General features: G+C 39.1%; 1 protein-coding gene across 1 annotated transcript in view; it reads right to left on the reverse strand.

Moving 5' to 3' along the window:
* CBL (Cbl proto-oncogene) overlaps positions 1-20,059 on the reverse strand; it is an 87,497-nt gene that overhangs the window by 51,028 nt on the left and 16,410 nt on the right. The window contains exon 2 of the mRNA XM_019663553.1: positions 15,345-15,592. Within this exon, the coding sequence (XP_019519098.1) occupies positions 15,345-15,592 (248 nt within the window). The remainder of the gene's footprint in view (positions 1-15,344; positions 15,593-20,059) is intronic.

The following is a 20,059-nucleotide window of genomic DNA, read 5'->3' on the forward strand; positions in this document are numbered from 1 at the left end:
GACAGCAACTTGTCTGTTCCCCTTCCCCCGATTCCCCAGCGCTGTTCCCCTCCCCCAATTCCCCAATAAAATCTTAAAAAAAAAAGTAACCCTTATATGAACACGAGATGAAGAGAAAACTCCTCAAATGATGCTGACCAGTACCTACTACTACATGAAATACTGGGGGTCGGGGGGAAGGAAGCTATCTTGTAATTCTTGGCCGCAAAGTATTATGCAGAGAAAGAGGAAATGGAAAAAAGAGCATAGTATAAATTAATTCTTAGTATTAAAATGTATTTATTAATGTTTAAGACAAGTACTGAGAGTATTACCACCCTTTTTTGTTTTAATGAAAATCCCTTAGAAGTACAATAACAGTTTCAAGATGAAAAAGATTATTGAGAAATGAATATTAAGAAATTGAGGTCTTCTAGAAAAAATAATGACCTACAATACAAAACAATTAGTCCAATATAGTCATCAAGATATTCTCACTTAGAAGAGGGAAGGGGTGGGGTTAAAAAAAAAAAGATATTCTCACTTAGGGTTTTTTTGGAACTCACTTTGACGGAGATAAATTCTGTAATTGACAAGCATGATTTCCTTATTTCTTCAACAAAGCAGTACTTGAAGATATATATGATAGCCAAGAGTACTAAAGATTAAAATATATTTCCTGATCTCCCATTAACTTATTGTGTCCTTGGGCAGTTATTTAACCTCTCTGGGCCTCTATTGCCTCAGATGTAATAAAAGGAAGCTGGAATCAATTACTCTTAAAGATCTCCCCACCTACAAAAATATGTGAATTTATGCTATACCAGTGATTTGAAATTGGAAAAGAAACCTGAACTTCAGTAGTTTAATTTCATAAGAGGGTAGAAGAAAGACACAGAGAGATAGAAAACTAGTGCTTATAAGACTTAGGACTAGATATTATACCAAGAAATAACAATTTTTAAAAGTATATTTTATTTCTGCCTGCAAGACTTTAAATGAATTTATGTCTTATGGAATTTAAATGAACAGTTAATTGTATAAACTGTATATGGGGCCTGAAATTAATCTAATCTGATAAACTAAAATACTATTATCTACTCTGACACTGGAAATTGGCTAAACCCCAGAATGTTAATTATTTTACTCAAAGAATTTTATAATTTCTGAAGAAGTAACACAGAGGGCCGGCCAGGTGGCTCAGCTGGTTAGAGCGCGAGCTCCTACATGGGCCAGTGAGCTGCGTCCAAGCTAAGCTGCCGCTGAGCTGCCAATGGGCAGCCAGATGGCTTAGCTGGTGAGAGTGTGTGCTTTAACAACAAGGTTGCCGGTTGGACTCCCGCCTGGGAAGATGGGCTGCGCCCCCCCACACACCCCCACCCCACAGCTATGATGGAACACGGCACCTTGAGCTGAGCAGCCGCAAGCTGCCAACGGAGGGCGGCTGGATGGCTCAGTGTGCAACAAGGTTACCAGTTCGAGTTAAGCATGGGATGGTGGACTACGCCCCCCACCCCCACTAGATTGAAAGCGGCGACTGGATTTAGAGATGAGCTTGCGCTCTCCACAACTAAGACTGAAGGACAACAGCTTGACTTGGAGCTGATGGGTCCTGGAAAAATACAATGTTCCCCTCCCCAATTCGCCAATAAAAAATCTTAAAAAAAAAAGCATTAAAAAAAATTCCATAATAAAACACTGGGGAGAAAAAAACCCCAATAATCTAGGCTGAAATCTATTTTAAAAATATTTGTGGACCTAATGATCCTCTACCTCCCAGTGGAAAAATGGTTAACATTTTTGATACAATGATTAATAAGCCAGCTGCACAGCAATATATGATACCATTTTGGAGCTGTAAATATTCCCAAAATGAGGTCACTGTATAACCCATTCTTTGCCATTCAGCCATGGTGTGGGCTGAAGAGCTCATACAGATCATGATTAATTAATTATACCGCATAATAGTGAAGTTATCAATGCTTTTAAGTATTTCATTTACTGATAACCATTTCAGTGATAACTATGCTGTTTATCCTATTCATTAAACTCCAAAAACCTTAGTGTCATCCAAAGAATGCTGAGTGAGAACATACTGAGATGACATTTATAACTCAATAGCAGCATCCTCTGCTCACAGTAATCAGCTTTAAAAATAGATAAAACGGAACTTCTTTCAACAAAGCTTCACAGGAAGTCAATGAAGTAGTGTTTAACTCTTATCTGCTTAAACTGCTTTAAAAAAATGGCAAAATGGAAACCATCACTTACAAAAGGAATTCTCTAAGCCAATATAGCTAAAAATACCACTGACATTTTTTACTAAACACACATTAAGTATATTTGATACTATACTCATGGTCCTGCTTTTGAGAACCCTAAATTACATGGTAACAGATCACCATCACACATTAATAATCCAGAACATCCTGAGCTGTTTCATAGAATTCTAAAGTGGGGATGCTAACCTAATTCACCAAGTATATGGAAAGGCAGCAGCCCACATGAGAATCTCCAACACTCTCCTCATACTTCTCTCAAATTAGTTTTAAAACAGACCCAATCTCCTTAACTCCACCTACATGAAAATCTTCAATGACTTCCCAACAGCCACCAAAAAATTCAAATTGCTCAGTTTGTAAGTCAAAGCACTCACAATATGGTCCTGATTCACCTTTCTAAATATATACTGCTCAATATTTCCCAAAACATTCTATCCTTTCCCGTTACATCCTTTCCAGGTGGGCCCGGTGAGGGTATTATAAAAATATATGCCTCCCTCCATCTCTAATAGTTAACATTAATGTGTATGTATTAGATACTTTGCTAAACTACATGTATACTTCATTTAACTCTCTTAATAATGCTGTGAAGCGGGAATTACTAATCGTATTTTACAAATGAGAAACAAAAACTTAGTGACATTAAATAAACTTGCCCAAGGTCATAAAAGCTAGTAAGTGGCAGAGCAGGTCTGTCTGATTCAAGAGCCCAGGCTCATTGGTATGACACACAGTATTTCCTTTCCAATGACTATGGTTACTGAAATCCTGCCCATTCAAAGTTCACTTCAAATGCTGTCTCCTTGGTGTGTGTGTTGGGGGAAGGGGACAGGTTTGCCAGTCTTCCTTTAATGACTCCTCTCCCATTTTGGACAACCCTCCACCCCGCCCTGCCAATAGCATCTTGTTCATACTTTGCACAGGCTTCATCGTGTTCCACTTTGTATCAGATGTCTTATTCCTTAGTGGGATAACAACTCCTTAAAGGCAGGAGCAGATAAGGTGACTCACATATTTTATCCCCTTCAGTCATGAACACACTGCCTTGCACTTTACAGTCATTCAATAAAATTTGTAGAATTGAATTGAAAAATATAACTTCTGTTTTCAATAAACTTTTTATTTTGGGATTTTAGGTTTACAGAAAGTTACAAAAATAGTACAGAGCGTTCCCATATACCCCTCATTCAGTTTCAGTTTCCTTTAACATATTACTGTGGTACATGTGTCAAAACTAAGAGACCAACTTCAGTATAGTCCTATTAACTAAACCCAGACTTTATTCAGGTTTCACCAGTTTCTTCCATTAATGCCCTTATCTGTTCCAGGATCCAATCCAGGAAAACCACATTACATTTATTTATCATATCTCTTTAGTCTCCTCTGGTCTGTGATAGTTTCTTAGCCTTTTCTTGTTTTCTATTACCTTAATCATTTTGAAGAGTACTGGTCAGATATTTTGTAGAACAACCCTCAATTTGTGTTTAGCTGATATTTCTCTCATATTTTGACTAGGTTTAGTTATGAGTTTATAGAAAGAATACCACAGAAGTGAAGTGCCCTTCTTATCACATCATATCAAGGGGTACATAAAGTCCACATGACATAACTGGTGATGTTAACCTTGACCACTCGCTTAAGGCAGTGAGTGTTTGCCATGCTTCTCCACTGTATAGTTACTATTGGAAAATATTTACTTTTTCATAGATATATTCCTTCTTTCCTAACTCATTTAAAACAGATCACTTATGCTAGAGTCAGTATTTTTAAATGATTAATGTGATACATTCTCATTAAAGCACAAACTATCAAGGCATATCAACATTTATAAGTTAATACCTTTGGTTTTTAGTGTGGCTGTAAGAAAACAAAAATAGCTTTAAAAATCATTGTGGGGCCGGCCGAGTGGCTCATTGGTTAAGAGTTGGCTTGGGAGCGAGAGCGCTGAGCAGCAGGGCAGCCGGTTCAGATCCTACATGGGCCAGTGACGCTGCACCCTCTTCGGCTAGGATGGTGAAAAACAGCTCAACCTGGAGCTGGGCTGCCGTGAGTCGCTGGCGATGGCAAGGGCTGCCGTAAGCTGCCGTACAGCAGCCGGCGTGAACTGCCGTGAGCTCCCGTGAGCAGCCGACCAATGGCCAGCGACCGATCTGCCTCAGCTGGGAAGAACGCAATGACAATACCAACATGGGCCAGTGAAGCAATGTCTTCCACAACTAGACTGAAGAACCAAAGGACAGCAACTTGTGTGTTCCCCTTCCCCAATTCCCCAACGCTGTTCTCCCCCTATTGCCCAATAAAAAAATCTTAAAAAACAAAAATAAAATTAAAAAATCACTGTGAACATTTAGCAAATGTTCACTAAGCTACATTAACTTATGGTACTATCATTATTTCATAAGAATTCAAGACTATAATCAGCCTTCTCCATATTTCAAAATAACCCAAGTTCTGAAAGACAACTATGTAAGTTATACACACTAGAGCATTTGTCCACAACTAGAAACATATTAACTCAGGCTGGCCGACTGGAGCGTTGATTAAGAGTTGGCTTGGGACACCAGCTCTGAGCAGCAGGGCCCTGGTTCAGATCCCACATGAGGGCCAGTGACACTGCGCCCTCTACAGCTAAGATGGCGAACAACAGCTTGACCTGGAGCTGGGCTGCCATGAGTCACCGGCATCGGTGTAGGCTGCAGTGGGGCTGGTCGACAGCTGGCATGAGCTTTTGTGAGCCTCCGCAAGTGGCCGTCCAATGGCCAGCAAGCGACTGCTTCACCCAGGAAAGCGCAATGATAATACCAACATGGGCCAGTGAAGCGATGTCCTCCACAACTAGACTGAAGAATAAAATGACAGCAACTTGTCTGTTCCCCTTCCCAGTTCCCCAACGGTTCCCTCCCCCAACCCCCAATTTAAAAAAAATCTAAAAAAATAAAACACATATTAACTCTGAGAACTGATAACTACTTCTCTGTACCAGTTCCTTAAGGAATATACAAACATATCAGTAACATAACGCAGAAATCTCCAAAACTTCTCATACCCTTCCCACAACAAATAACAAAAACCACTAACCACCTTTCAGAAGGTTCATCCCGTGAACTTAAAAATAAATTTAAAAATATATAGATAAATACTGACAGACAAAACAAATTATACTGAGCAGGGAACAGCTCTAATGGAATCTAATTAAATATGTAGAAGGTCTATGTAGTTATCATTAATTATTTAACTCCTGAGTATATGACACATTAGACATCCATTTCCATTTAAACATATGGTTTCTCCGAATAAATATGGAGGAGCTACTAAACACTGCTATTCTCAAAACTTGGGATAGAACATGGAATTTTCTACATCTATCTGAATCTAAGACTGGAGGGATTAAAAACAGAAATCTTCATCACTGCTATTTCTTCAATGTATTTTCCATTAAAAATGATCCTCTTCAAGTTCAAGATTCTGTGTCTTTATACAACTTAGATATTAGTACTTTACTTATTTAGTTAGTAGTACTTAGTATTTAGTTAGTAGTATTTTATCAAATTTAATATACTTTTATTAAGAAACTATAAACAAAGATAATGTCAGATAACACAGGAAAGAAAGAAAGTCTTCCTGGACCTGACTATCCAGTTATCAAAGCAGACTCATACACTTAGGCAGACTTTGGTAGACTAAAGTAAAAACCAAGTGTCACAAGAGCATGGGAAGGAGAACCACTAATTAAAACTAGTATAACTTAGGAGGCATCTTGGACTTTAGGGAAAAAGGAATTTCCATAGAAAATAGGGGAGAGAAAAGGATTCTAGGTCAAGAGAATGAGAGAATTTGGTCAAAGCAAAGGCTCAGTAGAAGAGTTCAGAGACTGTCAAGTAGACTGGTGTGGCTAAAATGTAGAATCATAGTAGCATATGACAAAACTAAAAACACTGAGGGGCGGGCCAAGTGGCTCAGATGGTTAAGAGCTCGCTCAAGGGTACGAGCTCTGAGCAACAATGGTTTGATGCCTGACCCAAGCTGAGCTACCACTGAGCTGTTGGCAGGATGGCTCAACTAAAAAAAACCACAAAACTAAAAACATTGGCAGGACTCAAAAATGTAGAATATACTCCTCAGTATGAGAGGTATTACAAATGCAGCTTGAAGTCACTAAGGGTTTAGAAATGGGAGTGACAGCCAATCTTCCAATCTGTTTTAAGGCCATAAATGACAGTAGTATACAAGATGAATTAGAGCAGACACAACAAAAGCAGCAAGATCTATTAGGATAATACTGCAGTAAAAAGGTAATGGGAACTTGAACATGGGCAGTAAAATAAGACAGATTTGAGAGATATTGCAGAAGTAAAATCAAGACGATGAGATGACTGAGCAGGAGACAGGAGATGATGAACCTGAAACTCTGAGCCCAAGCAACTGGAAGTAAAGTCTTAAAATAATATATTAATAAAAACTAATAGTTTTAAATGGTTTACTATGTGTCAGACACTTGGCATATGTTATTATTTAATTCCCATTCACAATTCTGTAAGATAGATTCCACTATTACCCCCATTTTATAGATGAAAAAACCTAGACTGAAAGAAGTTAAGCCAAGAATCTCAGTAGTCCATGCTTGTCACCACTATATAACACTAACTCAGGGAATACAGAAAAGGAAATTGGTTTGCTAACGAAGAGGACATAGTCTGTGTTCAGACATGCTGAGTGTAAGATGCCCGAAAGATATTAATACGGCAATGTCTAGCAGGAAGCTTGGGAAAGAGGCAGCATGTAGGGAAACAGATCTGTGAATAATCTGTGTAAGGCTGTGGACACTGTTGGGAATAGAACTGTCTGCTAAAGCCCTCACACAGGGCAATCAAAATGAAATGAAGCTTTTATCAAATCAACATGTTGTCTATCTTAAATTTATACAATGTTATATATGTCAAGTATATCTCACTAAAAATTTAACAAATTGAAAAAAAACTGAAATGGAGTTTTGCAAAGATTTGGAGTTTCCCCCCTTTGGGAGGAGTGTAGGAGTAGGTAGAATGGAGTCAGGACAGAAAAGAACAGCAGAGGCAGGCTTCTCTTATTAAAAGCAAGACAAATGCATGTGAAAGATACATGGAAATACTGGGCAGTCAATGTCCCAAATGAGCTATATTTATCTTTTTATCTTTTTATTTTTTATATATTTTTAGTTGTTCTCACATAAGGCAGAAATTAATGCCATTTCTTTGAGACACAATCTTTGTTTCTTAATACAGACTTGATGAAAATGCATTTAGTGTCATAGTACTTCCTCACAGATTTTCAAATTTTAGGGATTCTAACACCCATTCAGTAGTATCTATCATACTTCTCAACAGGAAAACTTATATGGAACATGTATATTAGAGCCACTACACAAAAATAAACAATATTTACTGAGTTCACTAAATTCAGTAAAACATATGTGATAAAATGGCAGTATCGTCAAATGGGCAGAGGTATATTCATGAAGGGGAAAACAGAGCATAAGAATAGATAATAAATGGAGAAAAAAAATCAAAAAAGTATCTTGACTAGGATAAAAGAAACTTAAGAGTGCCAACTTAGGGGCCAGCCGAGTGGCTCAGTTGGTTAAGATCTTGCTCAAGAGTGCGAGCTTTGAGCAACAGGGTCACCAGTTCGTTTCCCACATGGGCCAGTGAGCTGTGCCCAAGCTGAGCTGCCGCTGAGCAGCCAACAGCTCAGCTAGTGAGAGCCCGTGCTCCTAACAAGTGTGCCTGTTCGAGACGGTGGGCTACACCCACCTGCAACTAAGACTGAACTCGGCACCTTGAGCTGAGCTGTTGCCCAGGTGGCTCAGGGAATAGAGCGCATGCTTTTAACGACAAGGCTGCTGGTTCGACTCCACATGGGATGGTGGCTACGCCCCACCCACAACTAATTGAACACAGCACCTTGAGCTGAGCAGCGCGGCTGTACTTGGAACTGAGCTTGCTACGCCCTCCACAACTAAGATTGAAGGACAACAACTTGGCTGTTCCCTTTCCCCAAGTCCCCAGCACTGTTCCCCTCCCCCAATTCCCCAATAAAAACCTTAAAAAAAAAAAAAGAGTGCCAACTTAAACCTATTCATGATAAATCAGTAAAAATCTTCAGAATGCCCAAATAGAACTGGAGATACAACTAAAAATACAAAAGGTAATTTAATAACAGAATACAATTAACTCTGTCCCAATAATTTTCACTAAATTATTAATTCCATAAATACTGAGTGCCTACTATGTAGCAAGCACTGTTCTTAAACTTACAAATGTAGGGGAAATGGACTCTTCTAAATCCTAAGTAAACCAAAAACCATTAAATGGTGTAGGTATCAAAATCCACTCCTCACCCTTACATAGTCATACATGTACAAATATGTGTGCATAAGCATGCCCACACACCGCAGTGGTGCTGCGGAAGAATTTTTGCTATATATTCCTTTTAAAAGCTAATTCTTATTGCTACGAACTTCACACATACAGAAAGACTCATTTTGATTACTTCCATAATCAATGACCACAAGAAAAAAATTGTTATTTTCACAACAATGTAAATGAAAAACCCTAAATGAATAGAATCCAGTGAATACACACACACACACACACACACACACACACACACACGGTGCCAAAAAAATGATACACATTTTAAGAAAGGAAAAAACTGTAGTACAATTGTAATAATACATACCGATAACAAACGATGAATACAAGTCACGTTTGACTTCTGCAATTACAAGAGATGCTAAATGTAGTTCTCATCAGCGTAATTTTAATAGTTTTTACACACACACACACACACCGGAGCATACCAAAAAAATGTATACAAATGGACACTTTGGTCAATGTTGCTCAAGCAGTAGTTTGCCGTAATCAGAAGTGTCTGGATGCTGACGGCAACCACTTTAAGCACTTCTTGTAATTGCAGAAGTCAAACATGACTTATGGGCCGGCCGAGTGGCACACTGGTTAAGAACTGGCTTGGGATGCCAGAGGGCCCCGGTTCAGATCCCACATATGAGGGCCAATGACACTGCCCTCTACAGCTAAGATGGTGAACAACAGCTCAACCTGGAGCTGGGCTGCTGTGAGTGCTGCAGCCCCTGCTGCAGTGGGTTGCCATGGGCTACCGTGTGTAGCCAGCAGCCAGCGTGAGCAGCCGTCCAGAAGCCAGCGACTAATCTGCCTCGCCTGGGAAGAGCCCAATGATGGGCCAACTTGGGCCAGTGAAGCAACGTCCTCCACAACTAGAATGAAGAACAAAAGGACAGCAACTTGTCTGTTCCCCTTCCCCCAATTCCCCAGCGCTGTTCCCATCCCCCAATTCCCCAATAAAAATCTTTAAAAAAAAAAAAGTTACATATTCATCTTTTGTTATCAGTACATATTTCAATTTTATTAGTTTTTTCCTTTCTTAAAATGTGTATACATTTTTTTGGCACCCTCTGTGTGTGTGTGTGTGTGTGTGTGTGTGTGTGTGTGTGTGTGTGTGTGTGTCAGTACAAACTAGGGTTTAACAAAGCAATGCATGAATACTTTAACTTTACAAATTAACATAATTCATTGTAATTATGGCGTACAGGAAAAAAACATTATTTTACAAACCAATGACTTTTTATCTCCATAATAGTCCAGTTACCATGTTAGTTCAATCACCATCATCTCATTTGGATTACTGCATGTGATTCCAAACTGGTCTTGTTCTTTCTGGGTTGCATGGCAATGAGCTAACTAGGACCAGGGGTTCCTCCTTCCCTCCGGCAGTAAATGTTTCTCCTAAACATTTTCTCAAGGGTCCCAAAAGTCTCTAGATAGCAGGCAGCTGGTTCTCAGCAACTCCTATCAACAGGTGGCATCCAAACTCACTTTTTCCTCACCACATTCATCCCTATAAAGAGAGTGAAGGGGTAGCTTGGAAAGGCGGAGTCCCTTTCCCGGAGCCCAGTTTCACGGTAAAGCCAGCTGTGCCCAACCCAAACACTCCTCGCCACAAGAAAATAGAGGGCCTATGTACCTGCTCATCCTTCCCCCCACAAATTTCAGCCTGACATTCACCTGGAGTCTACTAAGAGCAAGTTCTCAAAAATACTTGCTGACAGCCGGCTGGGTGGCACAGTTGGTTACAGCGTGAGCTCTGAGCAACAGTGTAGCTGGTTCTATTCCCACATGGGCAGGTAAGGTGCGCCCGAGCTAAGATGCCACTGAGCTGCCAACAGGCGGCCAAAAGGCTCAGCTGGTGAGAGTGAATGTGCTTAACAACAAGGTTGCCGGTTCAACTCCCGCATGGGATGGTGGGCCGTGCCACCCGCAACTAGATTGAAAACGGCGACTGGACTTGGAGCTGAGCTGCACCCTCCACAACTAAGATTGAAGGACAACAACTTGACTGGGAGCTGATGGGTCCTGGAAAAGCACAATGTTCCCTTCCCCAATCCCCCAACACTGTTCCCTTCCCCAATTCTCCAAAATATTTAAAACAAAAAAACATTGCTGAATGAATACTTGCATAGAGAAAATATCAACAGCCTGTGAGTTATAATGTTTCTTTATTAAAAATTATGGTAAAGTAAACCTTTGTTTTTCTAAAATAAATTAATTGAAAACAAAATAAATTGTAGTTAAATATATATGACACAAAATTTACTGTTTTAACCATTTTTAAGCATCTAATTGAGTGGATATTTCATTTAACACTTTTCTCCTTGCCATAATTTTTTAGTGAGTGTATGTCTGTATGTACCAGGGGTGTCCAAAAAAGAAATGTATACACATTTTAAGAGATGTTATCTATGTATTACTCTTTTTTTTTAACGATTTTTTTAAATTGGGGAATTTGGAGAGGGGAACAGACAAGTTGCTGTCCGTTTGTTCTTCAATCTAGTTGTGGAGGACATCACTTCACTGGCCTATGTTGGTATTTATCATTGCGCTCTTCCCGGCTGAGGCAGATCGGTTACTAGCCACTGGACAGTCGCTCACGACGGCTCTTGGCAGCTCACGCTGGCTGCCAGCCACTCATGGTAGTTTATGGCAGCCAACTGCAGCTCCACAGCAGCCTACGCCGTTGCCAACAACTCACAGCAGCCCAGATCCAGGTCAATGTGTTGTTCACCATCTTAGCTGTAGAAGGTGCAGCATCTCTGGCCCTCATATGGGTTCCGAATCAGGGCCCTGCTGCTCAGCGCTGTCGTCCCAAGCCAACTCTTAACCAATGTGCCACTCAGCTGGCCCATATGTATTACTTTTTAAAGTTGATTTGAATTACAGTAGCAATGTGTAGTATGACGTTTGCTCAAAAGATGGAATTAATTGAGCTAGTGTACCATGTGACAGGCAAGAGAGTCAAAGAAAACAGTGGAAGCATGGTTGGAGGAGCACAAGACCATTTTGAAGTGGTATTTAAAATTCGAGAACATTGAGGAAGTACAACAATGGAGGTGTGAGTATGCAACAGAACCTCCAACATGCCTAACACTTACTTGCATGCATTTGTGATAAGTTTGAGACTCACGGTATTGTGTGTGACGTGCAGAAGAGAAGCTACAGGAGGCCTCGCACAGCAACAAGTCCTGCTTCTTCTACTATGGTGTTGGAACAGTTTACACGCTTGCCACAGAAGTCTCCCAAACAATGTTTGCCATAATCAAAAGTGTCTTGGGCCGGCCAGTTAGCTCAGTTGGTTAGAGCGCAGTGCTCACACCACCAAGATTGCCGGTTCAATCCCCACATGGGCCACTAAGCTGTGCCCTCCACAACTAGATTGCAACAACTATTTGACTTGGAGCTGATGGGACCTGGAAAAACACACTGTTCCCCAATTAAAGAAAAAAGGAAAAAAAAGTGTCTAGAAGCTGATGGTAACCACTGAGCACCTCTTGTAATTGCAGAAGTCAAATGTGACTTGTATTCATCTTTTATTATCAGTATATATTCAGTATCACAATTTTAGTGTGACCCTTTCAGGGGGTCTGCAATGTTAAAATTATTTCCACAGTAATACTAAGAGACCACATGATTTGTCTTTCCTCACTTGATATTTATACTGATTGCATAAAGCAATGGTGGGTGAGACTGCTAGTGCCCCAACACAAATCAAGACAGTAGCACTAAACTGTACATGTAATCACTGTATTCTTCACCACAACTTGCAATAAAAGCAAAATGCTAGTTGCACTTAAGGATGTCCTTGATGAAGCAGGAAAGATCACTAATTTTATTAAATCTTGACTGTTCAGGGTTTTTAAATATTCTGTGTGACAAAATGAGAAGTACACATAAAAGCACTTCTGTTGTAATAATGATGGTTGTCCTCAGAAAAAGCACTGTGCAGTGTTTAAATTGTTAGTTGCAGTAGTCTCTTTTTTTCATAGAACATCTTTTTTGTAAACCATTTTAACCATTTTTTTATTAAGGATTTTATTGGGGACCAGTGTGTTTTTCCAGCATACAGATCATAAAGATCATATAATAAAGCTATATATTCTCCTTTATTAAAAAATCTGATTCTCACCTGAAATTTATTTATTCTCCCTTTACATATAGTTTGTACAAACCTGGTTATATGAATTCAAAGCCCATAGTGGATTAAAAGCTTAAGCTTCTTATTAGGGGGAATAAAACTGATACAGACAGGCATACTGACAGTAAGGCTTTAAGACAGGCAAAATAACTTTCAAGCATAGTACGAAGACATTTAGGAAGGGCAAATTGGTGTATATATTTCATTAGCTCCTGGCAGTATCACTGATACACAGCCTGATAAGATAATCTATGTTTAGAGTCATGAAGATGATGAGGATGATGAAGATAATAAGAGATAACCCACTTGTCACTTTCAAAGTACTAATCATTGTTCTAAGTACAAAACATTTAGTCACTCATTTAATAACTCCCAAAAATCCTACAAATACTATTATTATCTTATTTTCCATATGAGGAAACTGAGGGATCGATCACATAGCTAACTAAGTGGAAAAGTTAAAAGATTCGGACTCAGGCAGTAGTGCATCCTCTTAACCAGTACACTACACTGCCTCTAAGTGATGCATTATGAATCATGAAATAAAATGTTAAACAATGTTCAATATGCTCTAAGACCAGATCTATAATTTTTATTTCACTATAAAAATGCTCTTTTAGAAAAAAATTGTTCTATAGCAGCCATTTATCTAAAGGAGAAAGTCTAGAGGTCAAAGAACAGCTCTTTATAATCTAACTCCAACCTATATTTCCAGCTTATCTATCTCCCCCAATTCTAGCCATACCAGACTGCTCATGTTTCTTAAACATGCAGAGCCTGCATTTTCATGCCAGTGTTAAAGGCCTTTTCTTCACTCCTTGCCTAGAAATTCCTCCTTAGCCTTCAAATCTAGCTCAAATGACACTTCCTCTGTGCCACCCTCCCTGATGTCAGTAGGCAAAACTGTTCACACAGCATTTTGTACATTATCTCTATTAAAGCATTTATCACATTACATCATAATTGAATGCTGAAGTATCCTTTTCACCTCTTAAAATTAGACAGAACCTAGTTCACTGTAGATGGCAAATAAGTATTTAAAGTTCTGGTATCTGATAAAGTAAAATTATTTTTTTTTAAACTCAGCAATACAAAATAACTAGTTAGCTAAGGTCCATACAAAGTTTTAACAAAAGTCATGAAATTGAAATTAAAAGGAATAAAGTTCATTTTCATATAAACTAGGAGTTATAAAGGTTTCTACACATTGAATTCAGTCACCAGAAATCCTTTTAAGAAGACTGATACCCTGGATCAAACTTGAGTAATCTGTGGTAGTAAAAGTAATATGAATAATGATGTGGGTAGGGGCGGCCAGTTAGCTCAGGTGGATAAAATGCAGGCTCATAACACCAAGGTTGCCGGTTCGATTCCCACATGGGCCGCGGAGCTGCGCCCTCCACAACTAGACTGAAACAACCACTAGGCTTGGAGTCCGGATGGCTGGTTAGCTCAGGTGGTTAGAGCACAGCCAGGCTCATAACACCAAGGTTACCGGTTCGATTCCCACATAGGCCAAGGAACTGCGCCCTCCACAACTAGATTGAAGATAACTACTTGACTTGGAGCTGATGGGTCCCGGAAAAACACACTGTTCCCCAATAAAATTTCTTCTAAAAATTAATTAATTAATAATAATAATAATGATGATGTGGGTAAAATTTTAAGTGAAACGAGGGTTCCCAGAATCTAAACCAACAGAGTCAAATGTAGGCTACAAGGATATCATTTAGTAAGTTACTGCTCGAGTAACGCATGCCAACTTCATGCTCTCAAAAATTACTGTTCTCTGTAATTCAAGTCACTCCTTCAGAGTAATTTATTCCCTAAAATGTTCTAGTGGAATTTCCACTTTTTACTTGTTTCTAGAGGAGTTAATATTTCCAATTGGACAAAACCAAACACAGTTATACCATATATACAATCAACCTATTTCTCTCCCAGTAATTTCTAACAACCAAGCTAGTAACATATAGGATGACCAATATACTTGTAGTTTTTAGTATTTAATAAGTATAAAATAGTCCCTCAAATATTTATTGAATTAACTGCATTTGCCACTATCCTTTACCTATAAAGTAAATGTCATTTCACTTTGCTTTATTAAAAAAAAAAGTTATCTAAATTATTGGCTTAATTTTTTCCCTATTATCCCATACTTACAACTTCCCTAATACGCTACAGCCCTGGCAAAATCTGACCTCTTATTATTTACTACCAACCTCAGCTTAACCCCAACCTGTTTCTTTCAAACTCTCACCTATCCACAAATTTTCATGATCTTCAGGGTTTCTAAAGGACTTACTGCCTCCAATTCATCTTCATGACTATAAGTCACTGACTTTTCAGAGGTAATCAAATCTATCAAAAGCTAGGAATGGTTCAATATCCTCCAAAGCAACCTTTTATATAAAGCATGCTTTTAAATCAAATATCAACTTCATTGTTTAAAATTAAAACCAACTCAACTACTTTTATGTGTTACCCATTTGGGCAGTCACAACCTTGAGTGCATATTTGTGTAGTATTCTCCATTACCTAGGCTGAGAATTTTCCTCATACATTCTTTCTTTCCCCTCCTTGAAGAGGCTTATGGTCTGCTTAGTTTTCTTCATCAAATTCTCCATGAACACCCTAAAATACTCATTTTCTCCAAGTGTCTCCATCTTCCCCTCATATCTTGACAGGATAGTGCGGAGATGCTGGTAGGTATCTGGCAGCAGGTCTAAGATATAAGGTGGGCTATTCTTTAGCGCCAGCTTTGGGTTCTGACACAACCGCACCACCTGCAACAAATGGAAAAGAAGGGCTATTACTTGGAGTATCTTAAGGACAGTTTCCTTTTTTAAGTTTAAAAAGTTATAAAATATGTGCTCTTGCAGAACTATGAAAAATGGATAAGTATATAAGAAATGATCCATAACCACTCTGCCCAGGGGCAATCATTTTACACTTTTAGTTGTCTCCCCAGAAAGGTGGGTTCTTCAAGCCACATGGGAGACTAATGATTCAGACAACACATGATAGATTAAACAACTGGGGGAGTAAGGGGAAGAGATCCACACAAATATCAAAAAATTGCTAGAAGAAATATGGCAAATTCCTTTTAAATGCATGGCTTACCCCACAATAGAATAAAGAAAATTCCTACGGGCAGAAACAAAGAATATGGCCGCTGTGGGAGGTAAATCTTGGTGATGTAGAGACCTGGAGTTTTAACAACCACTAGGGGACAGGAGCAGAGGCTTGGACCCAGGAAAGCACGGAGCTGAATTGAGACACCTTTCCTTCTCATATAAATGCAAGACTCTCAGAATTTGCCTGGTAATTCTCTTTACCACCTTTTACTTTCAACTTTTCTGAGTTCTTATATTTTAAGTGAATCTCTTTTAAAGAACACACAACTAAGTTTTTTAAATCCAATAAAACAATCTGTTTTTTAACTGGTGAGTTTAGTCCATTTGTATGTGTTATGATGAATGATACTTTCTATTTATTCCTACCATCTTACTTTGTATCTTCCATTTACAGGGATTTTTCTGTGCTTGGAAAGGAAAAATTAGAATAGAAAAATCTAAAAACAGACCTACACGTATACAGACACTTGACTCATCATCAGAGTGGTCTTTTCCAAAAATAGTGGAACAATTAGGGATACATCTAGGGAAAAAAGTAAATCAAACTAAACCCTCACCTTACACTATAACACACACACACACACACACACACACACACCTCCCCCTAGATGGGTTACAGACCTAAATGTTGAAGGGAAATCTATGAAGCTTTAGGAAATAATATAAGAAACTTATCTTTCATGATTTCATAATTTTATCTTGAAAAAATTTTATCTTGAACAGAACCATAAAAAAGCATTTACCTTAAAGAAAATATTAAGTTCTATGGTTTTCAAAGTAAGAACTTCTGTTCCCCTCCCCCAATAAAATCTAAAAAAAAAAAAAAAAAGACATGAAAGGAACGAATTATAAATGCAAAGACTCATTATTTTGACAACACTAATATTTTAAAGTTATTACAACTCATAAGGGCTGTTGAACTACATTTTATCTATTCGTTTAAAAAATATCAATCCAGGGGCCAGCCGCGTGGCTCAGTTGGTTAAGAGTTAGCTTAAGGGCTGGCCGAGCAGCGCATTGGTTAAGAGATGGCTTGGGATGCCAGATCTGAGCAGCAGGGCCGTGGTTTGGATCCCACATGAGGGTCAGTGACACTGCGCCCTCTACAGCTAAGATGGTGAACAACAGCTTGACCTGGAGCTGGGCTGCCATGAGTCGACAGCGATGGCGTAGGCTGCAGCCCCTGCTGCAGTGGGCTGCCATAAGCTACCGTGTGTGGCCAGCAGCCAGTGTGAGCAGCCAGCAGCCGGTGTGAGCTGCCAAGAGCCGCTGCCACCGGCGGCCGATCTGCCTCACCCGAGAAGAGCGCGATGATAATACCAACATGGGCCAGTGAAGCGACGTCCTCCACAACTAGACTGAAGAACAAAAGGACAGCAACTTGTCTGTTCCCCTTCCCCTGATTCCCCAGTGCTGTTCCCCTTCAATTCCCCAATAAAATCTTTAAAAAAAAAAACCAAAAACGAATTAGCTTAAGAGCGTGAGCTCTGAGCAACAGGGCCGACGGTTTAATTCCCACATGGGACAGTGACGCTGAGCTGAGCTGCCAGTGAGCTGTCAACAGGTGGCAGGATGGCTCAGCTGGTGAGAGCTCATGTTTCTAACAACAAGACTGCCTGTTTGATGGTAGGCTACTCCAGCCCGCAACTAAGACTGAACTTGGCACCTTGAGCTGAGCTGCCATCCGGATGGCTGTGGATAGAGCATGCACTCTTAACAACAAGGCTGCCAGTTCGACTCCCACATGGGATGGTGGCTATGCCCACCAGCAACTAAGACTGTATTTGGCACCTTGAGCTGAACTGCCACCCAGATGGCTCAGTAGATAGAGCATGCGCTCTTAACAATGCTGCTGGTCTGACTCCCACATGAGATGGTGGCTACGCCCACCTGCAACTAAGACTGAACACAGCACCTTGAGCTTAGAGGCCACAACCTGCCGATGGGCAGCCAGATAGCGACTGGCACCCTCCACAACTAAGATTAAAGAACTTGGCTGGTCCCCTTCCCCAATTCCCCAACACTGTTCCCCTCTCCCAACTCCCCAATTTAAAAAAAAATCAATGCAATTATAATACTGTATATTTCTGAACATCCTTTATATTTTCTGTTTGATAAACTGAACTTTTCATCAATGAAATATCCTTCTTTATCTCTAGTAACACTACTTGCCTTAAAGTTCACTTTATCTTATATAGCTAGCCAGATTTCTTAGGTTGGTATTTGCATGGTATATCTTTTTTATATTCTTCTACTTTCAAACTTTCTCTATTCTTACATTTAATGTGTGACTCTACGTATGCAGAATATAGTTGGTTTCCTTTTAACCCATTCTGACAATCTTTGGTTTCAACATATTTGATCTATTTACACTTAAATTATTAAATTACTATTGTTGTAGCTCAAATGTTGGCAATTTCATGGTTCACCTCGTACTGATTCTATAATAAATAAAATAATTTACTATTTGTTTTCTATGTCTCTCTCCTGTTCCACATTCCTTTATTTCCTTTTTCTTGCCCTCTTTTGGATTAAGCGTTGTTTATTTTCCCAATTAGCTTGTAAAATATATAGTCTTTTACTATTCTTTTAGTGATTATCACCTTAGTGATTATAACATGCATGCACTCTAACTCATGAAGTCTTATATAAATTAGTACTTTCAGCGCTTTCCAGATAATGCAAGGAACTTGGAACACTAACTCCATTTCTATGTGCTATTACTATCATGCACTTTAATTCCATAATTCCATATAGCTTATAAAGTTCACAAGTCATTATTACTATTACTATTATTATTTTATATAGCCAATATCCATTCGTGTTTACCCACATAACTGGCCTTTCCAATTTTTTTCATCCTATTTGGAAATCATTTTCTTTCAGCCTAAAAACTATCCTTTAGTATTTCCTTCAGGGTAGGTCTGCCTGGCTACACATCGTCTGTTTTTGTTTGTCCTGAAAGCATCTTTATTTTGTATCCACTTTAAAAGGCTATTTTCACTGGATAAGGATCGAGTTATTTTCTGTCACCATTTTATGGCTACTATTTCATGCCTTCTGGATGCCACTGTTACTGTTGAAAGCAGGCGGTCATGTCAGTCTCATTGCTCCTTTGAAGGTAAAATTTATTTTATTCTCTAGTTGCTTTTCAAATTTTCTTGGCTCAGGTTTGCAACAGTTTTACTATGATGTGTCTAGATGTATTTTATTTGTATTTTTCCTGGTGTTTATACAGCTTCTTTAATTTACAACTTGATGTTTCATCAGTTTGGAGGAAAGTATCAGTCAATTTCTTATCAAATATTGCTTTAATCCTATTCTTTCTCCTCTCCTTCTGGGACTTCAGTTACTTTTTTTTTTCTTCCCAGTTACTTATATATAAGAACTTTTCACCATCTTCCATATGTCTCCTACCCTGTTTTCTGTATTCTCCATCCTTTTGTCTCTCAACGCTTCGGTCTGGATTTTTTTTGTTTGTTTTTTTTTCTGATTTATCTTTTACTTCACTAGTTCTTTCCTTCGGCTGTATCTGAGCTGTTAAACCCTTCCACTGTGTTGTTAATCAGTTTTTATGTATTTTGCAGTTCTAGAATTTCTATTTCATTCTTTGTCATTTCAAATTCCTGTCAAAATTATCAATTTTGTCTTTAATTCTTCTAATACATTTATCATAAATGTACCTTAAGTGTACGACTGATAACTCAAATATCTGTATCTCCATGGGTATGTTTCTAATGTCAGCTTTCCCTCTTGACTTTCAGTTGCATTTTGTCTTTTCATGTCTAGATATTTTTTATTGAATGCGGTTTATAACTATTAAAGACAAGCTGACGGCACGAATGATGCTCTTCACAAAGGATTTACTTTTGCTTCTGGCAGGCAGATAGGCTAGGGACAGTGGGAATCCCAGCTCATCTTAATCTAACCCAGAATTGTGAGGATTAAAAATCTGGGCTTCAGTCCTTATAAAGACTAGTCTAGGGCTGGCCAAGTGGTGCGTTGGTTAAGAGCTGGCTTGGGACACCAGAGGGCCCCAGTTCGGATCCCACATATGAGGACCAGTGACACTGCCCTCCACAGCTAAGATGCTGAACAACAGCTCAACCTGGAGCT

Source organism: Hipposideros armiger, unplaced genomic scaffold (genome assembly GCF_001890085.2).
Source record: "Hipposideros armiger isolate ML-2016 unplaced genomic scaffold, ASM189008v1 scaffold_396, whole genome shotgun sequence".
In the NCBI taxonomy this organism is placed as follows: domain Eukaryota; kingdom Metazoa; phylum Chordata; class Mammalia; order Chiroptera; family Hipposideridae; genus Hipposideros; species Hipposideros armiger.